We start from the raw sequence: 7644 nt of genomic DNA on the forward strand, positions 1-7644 counted from the left end.
TCCAGGTCATATCCAACACATATCAATAATAACTCATATATTCATTATCATACCTCCTTGTGTGCATACCTAGAACGGGGAAAGCGCAGCCTACAAAAAGAGTACAAACATGACAGTGCAACGTAAACGGTTTGGAAGGAATTGTGAAGTCTATGATGGTCAGTCATATGTAGCAAGTGTGACATATCTATGGACTTCACAATTTACAGGAAATTCATAAATGCATGAATTATGGCTGTGGCGAGCACAGGAGGGACGATAAAATGAAAATAAGTTATTTTGACGGATATGTTTCCACTACTCAAGGGGGAGGTCACTTATGGTACACCTTCCCTCTGCTTATACCACCTCTGGGCCGGCTTGGAAACTCGAGATGAACTGGGAAAGAGTATAAAGTTAGTGAAAGAAGATTGGTCAGTGTGCTTACTAGGGGCCAAGATCTAATTTTGAGTAAGTCGCCATCTTTCCTTGCCGGAGCCCTACGGACAGAAAAACTGTTACTTGACCATTCAGTGAGTAGTTAGGTTTTCTGTAATTTTCTCCTTTTTATTTTATCTGTTTGGTGTAAATAATCTGTTTATCATCTTTTTGTGTATGCACTGTGATTTTTTTATTCATAATAAATATTCCTTTATTAAGTTCTGCCTTTGTCTGGTAAAGACTCGCGTTACCTGAAGAGACCGTTCTATTGGTAATTTTAAATCACATAATTATTGTATTAAAATATACTGTGTGGGTTTTTTTAGTCTGATTCGTTTGGGGTACCAAGGCACCCCATTTCTAAATTGTCTTGGTGGTGGCAGCGTTATTTTGATATTTGTTATATCATTATAGTTAATCGCGGGTGGTATTAAGGGTGGATATTTGTATTTTTATCACTATTTTCGGTCTAGGGCAGACAGATAGTGAATTTTAACCCTTTTACCACCAGAACCAAGTCACGCGCACGCTTGGAGTAGAGTGCGTTCGTGACAAATTGGTGGCACAGCGGTGGGATAGTTAAAGATTTTTTCCATCTTTTTCGGTACCAGATTTCAGTGTTGCTGGATTTGCTAATCCAGACACTAAAAAGAAATTGTTTCTCAATTTCCAAAGGCTGAACTCAGTGCATACTTAGTATATTTACACCTCAACAGTCCCCCCCCCCCTCTTTGTTTTCTTTTCTTTTGCTATCATTCGTTTGGGCCGGCGTGATAAATGGAATACCAAACACAATCCAAGAGTGCTCTGGAGCAACGTTGCCGTGAACAATGTATTCCCATCCGGGGAAAATCAAAGGATGAACTTATTCAAGCGCTTGTGGACTATGATATGCAACAAGCAGCGCAAAGTGATGCTGCAAACACTTCTGAGGGAGGCATGGTCACGCGGGAGATACCTGCAGCTGATGTCGGTGACGTGCCAAGATCTGGAGATCCCTTGGACTCTTATCTACAAACTGTTTTCAAATACGTGGACTCAACAGATGCAAACCTCAGGCTGCAGCTTATCCTTAAATATCAAGAGAGGGAAGCTGCAGAGCGCCAGGCTGAGAGAGAGAGGGAAGCTGCAGAGCGCCAGGCTGAGAGAGAGACTGCAGAGCGCCAGGCGGCAAGAGAGCATGAACTAAAACTGGCAGAGTTGGAGAGGTTAAGTGCCTCACCTATCAGTGTGGTTTCAAGAGACTCTTCTGCACCCAAACCACGTGCAGAGAATTTTCCCACTTTGGACAAAGATGGGGATCTGGATGTTTTTCTGCGCAGTTTTGAAAAGGTTTGCAGGCAGTACCAATTGCCAAAGGACCAGTGGGCAAAGTACCTCACCCCTGGTCTCAGAGGTCCTGCACTGGAAGCATTTGCAGAGCTACCAGCCGAATCTGACCAGGACTATGAGGCAATTAAGGCTGCACTGCAGAGACGGTACAACCTTACCCCTGAGGTGTACCGAAAGAAATTCCGGACTTTGCAAAAGCGTTCCACAGAGAGCTACACTGCAGTTGTGGGACACCTGACGACGGCATTCCGGCAGTGGATTAGAGGGCTGGAGATTAAAACCTTAGAAAGCTTGGAAGATCTGATCATCAAGGAACAGTTTTTGCAGCTGTGCCCAGCCAATGTACAAGAATGGCTGCTGGACCGGGAGCCCAAAACAGCATTGGAAGCGGGTGAGCTGGCTGATTTCCACACCGCCAACCGAGCACAATCGGACCGGAGCAGAGGTTTTTCTACGGGAGCATCCAGCTGGAAGACCGCTACACCACGGCTTCCCATCACCCAGTCTACTATACCATCTTCTGCGTCAGTTTCTACCTCAGGGAGAGAGGGAGCTAGTGCCATTTCTACGTATGGGGATAGCCGCAGGTGTTTTATTTGTAATAAAGTGGGGCACATTAGCGCTACTTGCCCGGAGAAAAGAAATCCTACGCCATCCACAGGAGTGGGTCACCCCTCAGAATCACCATCTTCGGTGTTGTTCGTCTGCAGCTCTGAGAACACCCCCAATGTGAATATGCAACCTGTCACTGTGGGAAACAAGGTAACTGTGGGGCTCAGAGACACGGGGGCAGAAGTGACTCTTGTGCGTCCAGAGCTAGTGAGCTCTGAGGACTTTATTCCTGGCAAGACCTTAACAGTGCGGGGAATTGGAGGAGTACGTCATGCAGTGCCAATGGCACGAGTATTTTTGGATTGGGGAGCAGGGAAGGGTGTAAGAGATGTGGGGGTATCAGATAACATTCCTACTAATGTGTTACTGGGTACTGATTTGGGTAGGCTGTTGTCAAAATATATGCCGGAGGATGATACTTTTGATTTATCCAGGTCTTCTAGGGGCCCTACCATAGAAAGGGCAGTGTATAAAAATGTACCAGGGCAGCCTCATGGGGAGAGTGGGCAGAAAGGTTGTGCGTGTCTGCCTGTACTAGAACCCAGAATGTCTGAGGTGCAGTGGGAGAAGGTGAAGGTTTCGCATCACTGGGAGGGAGGGCAGATTGAAGCTGTGCCAGAACCAGGGATGTCTGAGGTGCTGTGTGAGAATGTGGAGGTTTTGCATCACTGGGAGGGAGGGCAGAGCGAATCTGTGCCAGAACCAGGGATGTCTGAGGTGCCGTGTGAGAATGTGGAGGTTTCGCATCACTGGGAGGGAGGGCAGAGCGAATCTGTGCCAGAACCAGGGGTGTCTGAGGTACCATGTGAGAATGTGGAGGTTTTGCATCACTGGGAGGGAGGGCAGAGCGAATCTGTGCCAGAACCAGGGGTGTCTGAGGTGCCGTGGGAGAAGGTGAAGGTTTCGCATCACTGGGAGGGAGGGCAGATTGAATCTGTGCCAGAACCAGGGATGTCTGAGGTGCTGTGTGAGAATGTGGAGGTTTTGCATCACTGGGAGGGAGGGCAGAGCGAATCTGTGCCAGAACCAGGGATGTCTGAGGTGCCGTGTGAGAATGTGGAGGTTTCGCATCACTGGGAGGGAGGGCAGAGCGAATCTGTGCCAGAACCAGGGGTGTCTGAGGTACCATGTGAGAATGTGGAGGTTTTGCATCACTGGGAGGGAGGGCAGAGCGAATCTGTGCCAGAACCAGGGGTGTCTGAGGTGCCGTGTGAGAATGTGGAGGTTTCGCATCACTGGGAGGGAGGGCAGATTGAACCTGTGCCAGAACCAGGAATGTCTGAGGTGTTTTGTGAAAGTGTGAGAGGACCGCCCGACTGTGAAGAAGGGCAGAGAACGAGTGAATGTCCGTCTGTGCCAGATCCCAGAATGTTTGAGGTGCCGTTTGAGAACTTGAAGTTTTCGCATCACTGGGAGGGAGGGCAGAGTGACTCGGTGCCAGAACCAGGGATGTTTGAGGTGCTGTGTGAAAATGTGAGGGGGCCACCCTGTGAAGAAGGGCAGAGGGTGAGTGAGTGTTCCTCTGTGTCAGGATTAACTGGTTCCCAGGGTACTGTATGTATGCCTCCTTGGAGTGGAACAGGTGGAGTGACAGATGTTTCAACCATAGCTGTGGTAACCTGGCAGCAGAATAGGGGACAAAGAGAGGGCTTTTGTGCACCTGTGCCCATATTCTGTGGGACTACGAAGTCAGGACACAAGGGAGAGGGTGAAACTGGTGACCATTCTGTTATCCCTTACGAAGGGCCTACATGGTTTGGGAAGCCAGGGCGAGACACCCTAGCTACCCATCAAGTAGATTTGTTGGGGCTTGTAGCTATACCGAGCCGCATGGAGAACCAATCTGTTACTAAGGGGATGGACTATGCCCCTGGGTACCCTGAGACCATGGCCTTTTCCTGTAACAGAGCAGACAACGTAGCCGATGCTTTGAAAAGTACCTTCTGTAGGGTGGGTTTTCCCAAAGAAATACTTTATCTTAGCCGGAAACTGTTACCCAGGGAAAGAGTAGGTAGGCGCAGAGATAAGCTTGTGGCTTAATCTCTGGGCCACCATCTTATTTGGGGGAGGTGTCACACCAACTTGTGCAGTGCATACATGGACTTGCCACTTGGTAGAGATGGTATGGCCAATTTCAGTATGAGAGGGGTTAATTTGATTGTACAGTCATGTGGTGCCAAAAGGTCTTGTGAGATAAATGTGTCCTTTGAAGCTCGGACTCCAACCGGGGCCTTCTACAGGGTGTTAGGTCCTGCAGTGGAGCTGCCGTTTTGTCTAGGTTCAAATGTAGACGACCATATGCCTGTTTCCCCCTCATAATACTGGATTCTTTGATATGCTAAGTGACCACTAGCAGTCAGGAAAACCATCTCATATCCAGGTCATATCCAACACATATCAATAATAACTCATATATTCATTATCATACCTCCTTGTGTGCATACCTAGAACGGGGAAAGCGCAGCCTACAAAAAGAGTACAAACATGACAGTGCAACGTAAACGGTTTGGAAGGAATTGTGAAGTCTATGATGGTCAGTCATATGTAGCAAGTGTGACATATCTATGGACTTCACAATTTACAGGAAATTCATAAATGCATGAATTATGGCTGTGGCGAGCACAGGAGGGACGATAAAATGAAAATAAGTTATTTTGACGGATATGTTTCCACTACTCAAGGGGGAGGTCACTTATGGTACACCTTCCCTCTGCTTATACCACCTCTGGGCCGGCTTGGAAACTCGAGATGAACTGGGAAAGAGTATAAAGTTAGTGAAAGAAGATTGGTCAGTGTGCTTACTAGGGGCCAAGATCTAATTTTGAGTAAGTCGCCATCTTTCCTTGCCGGAGCCCTACGGACAGAAAAACTGTTACTTGACCATTCAGTGAGTAGTTAGGTTTTCTGTAATTTTCTCCTTTTTATTTTATCTGTTTGGTGTAAATAATCTGTTTATCATCTTTTTGTGTATGCACTGTGATTTTTTTATTCATAATAAATATTCCTTTATTAAGTTCTGCCTTTGTCTGGTAAAGACTCGCGTTACCTGAAGAGACCGTTCTATTGGTAATTTTAAATCACATAATTATTGTATTAAAATATACTGTGTGGGTTTTTTTAGTCTGATTCGTTTGGGGTACCAAGGCACCCCATTTCTAAATTGTCTTGGTGGTGGCAGCGTTATTTTGATATTTGTTATATCATTATAGTTAATCGCGGGTGGTATTAAGGGTGGATATTTGTATTTTTATCACTATTTTCGGTCTAGGGCAGACAGATAGTGAATTTTAACCCTTTTACCACCAGAACCAAGTCACGCGCACGCTTGGAGTAGAGTGCGTTCGTGACACCGTTCATTTTGTATTGTATCATAACCTCATGCTGACGAGTCCCATGAAGGACGAAACAGCTGTCCATGAGTGGTGATCTGGCTACATGCACCTCATACCCGAGTTTTGTCTAAAGGCTGTCTTGTACAGCGGGCAATTCCTTTCAAGGGATCCATGTATAAAGTGGATATAGAAGCAAAGGGTGATGATTGTTGACCTTATTTTCATGCGCCTACCCAGAATCCCTGGTGGTTGTGGCAGCACCATGAGATTTCTGAGGGAAAAACAAGCCTTGTGGCTTGTCTGGTATCTGTAGATGAGTGTTTAATAATGCTTCTACTATCCCCTTATCTTAAGTGAAAGAGCTTTCCATCACCTTTACCCACCATAACTTTGGTTATTGGTATTTCTCGTGCTACCCCAAGCCTTAAGTATTAAGCCAGTATCACAACCTCATGCTGACGAGTCCCATTAAGGATGAAACAGCTGTCCATGAGTATTGATCTGGCTACTGCACCTCTTACCTGAGTTTTGTCAAAGGCTGTCTTGTACAGCGGGCAATTACTTTCAAGGGATCCATGTATGAAGTGGATATAGGGGCAAAAGGTGATCATTTTTGACCTTATTTGCATGCTTGTGGCAGCACCATGAGATTTCTGGGGGGAAAAAAGCCTTTTGGCTTGTCTGGTGTCTGTAGATGAGTGTTTAATAATGCTTCTACTATATATATATATATATATATATATATATATATATATATATATAAAATTTTATACAAAAATCTTATAAATAGTAATTTTATCATGTATTTCTATGTCTCATGCAAATACTCACAACCCATTATCCACTGGTATTTGAGAAGCTAGTCCTGTTGACTTAGAAGCCGCTTAATTGCATAAGTGATTCTGCCACAAATGGCATTAAACATTTTTACAGAAGCCACACATGATTGTAAAAATAACAACTTGCTGTCAGGGAACTGGGTCCATACAGGCAACTGTAAAGACCCAGAGCGCCCAAAGATTGTGTTCAGGAGTTACGGTGCAGGAGCGGAGTCTCAGGACAGGGCCTGGGTTGTGCAGCCACATACCAGCGCCCTGACATAGCAGCTGATGATGTCCAGAACAGGGCAGAACTAAACTTGGCTGGATGTGAAAATCCAAACTAAACTTGGATCTGACAAAACGAGCAAAGCTTGTAAATATCCTGCAGGCACCCTGGAGCAGGCATGAGACATAGCACTAGAATCATGACAGGGTGCTGCAGGCTGGGAGAAGCAAAACGTAGAAAGCAAGGAGGACAGAGCAAGGAACAGGGAGACCGAGCAAGGAACATAACCAGACAAGACATACATGATACAAGGCACAACAAAGGACGGGGAACAAGGCAAGGAACACAAGGGAAGGAGAGCAAAGGTACATAAGAGTCAGACAAACATGAATACAGGAACTATGTGATAACAATTGGAGATTCCATCACATCATATGGCCATAGTATGCTTAGCCCACCACTACGCCAAAGTACTCCAATGACGGTGGGTCCGAACGCTAAGCCCTGCATACGAAAGTACTGATAAATCAAACACAGAACCGAGAAAGACATACCTTTAGACTACAGACTGAGACAAACAGAACACATGGATGGGGCACACCTTATAAAGGAAACAGAGCTGAAGCAAAGAGCAAGACTGGAATCAAGGGATGAAAGATCAGAACAGAGCATACGGAAATCCAGGAATGGATTAAAGCAAGATAGGGAAACAAAAGACATGCAGCTCCGGAGCGTGACACTTGCTTCTTTATCTGCAACAGTACTCTAGTTTCATATAATGCTTCTGATGTCAGCTCATGCTAGTACCCCCTCGAAGTCCACCTAGTCAACTGTATCAAATGCTTGATTTACTACAGGTACAGTAAATGACTCAACATCAGATTGTGACTCTGCTATTCAT

The 7644-nt window shown here is 45.7% G+C and overlaps 1 protein-coding gene across 1 annotated transcript; it reads left to right on the top strand.

Annotated features, from left to right (window-relative positions):
- Window positions 1-1197: 1197 nt before the first annotated feature.
- LOC149298290 (uncharacterized) lies at window positions 1198-4404 on the top strand. The gene is made up of 2 exons (XM_089487474.1): window positions 1198-2934; window positions 3913-4404. Exons 1-2 carry the CDS (start codon window positions 1198-1200, stop codon window positions 4402-4404), a joined length of 2229 nt encoding a protein of 742 aa, XP_089343600.1.
- The last annotated feature ends 3240 nt before the right edge of the window (window positions 4405-7644 follow it).

The sequence above is a fragment of the Sceloporus occidentalis genome, unplaced genomic scaffold, assembly GCF_023333645.1.
Source record: "Sceloporus occidentalis isolate IW3139 unplaced genomic scaffold, rSceOcc1.0.p SCAF_33, whole genome shotgun sequence".
NCBI lineage: Eukaryota > Metazoa > Chordata > Lepidosauria > Squamata > Phrynosomatidae > Sceloporus > Sceloporus occidentalis.

Coding starts and splice junctions, on each gene's coding strand:
- LOC149298290 (XM_089487474.1), top strand. CDS start 1,198: ATGGAATACCAAACACAATCCAAGAGTGCTCTGGAGCAACGTTGCCGT. Junction 2,935..3,912: donor CTGAGGTGCAGTGGGAGAAG/GTGAAGGTTTCG, acceptor ACTGGTTCCCAG/GGTACTGTATGTATGCCTCC.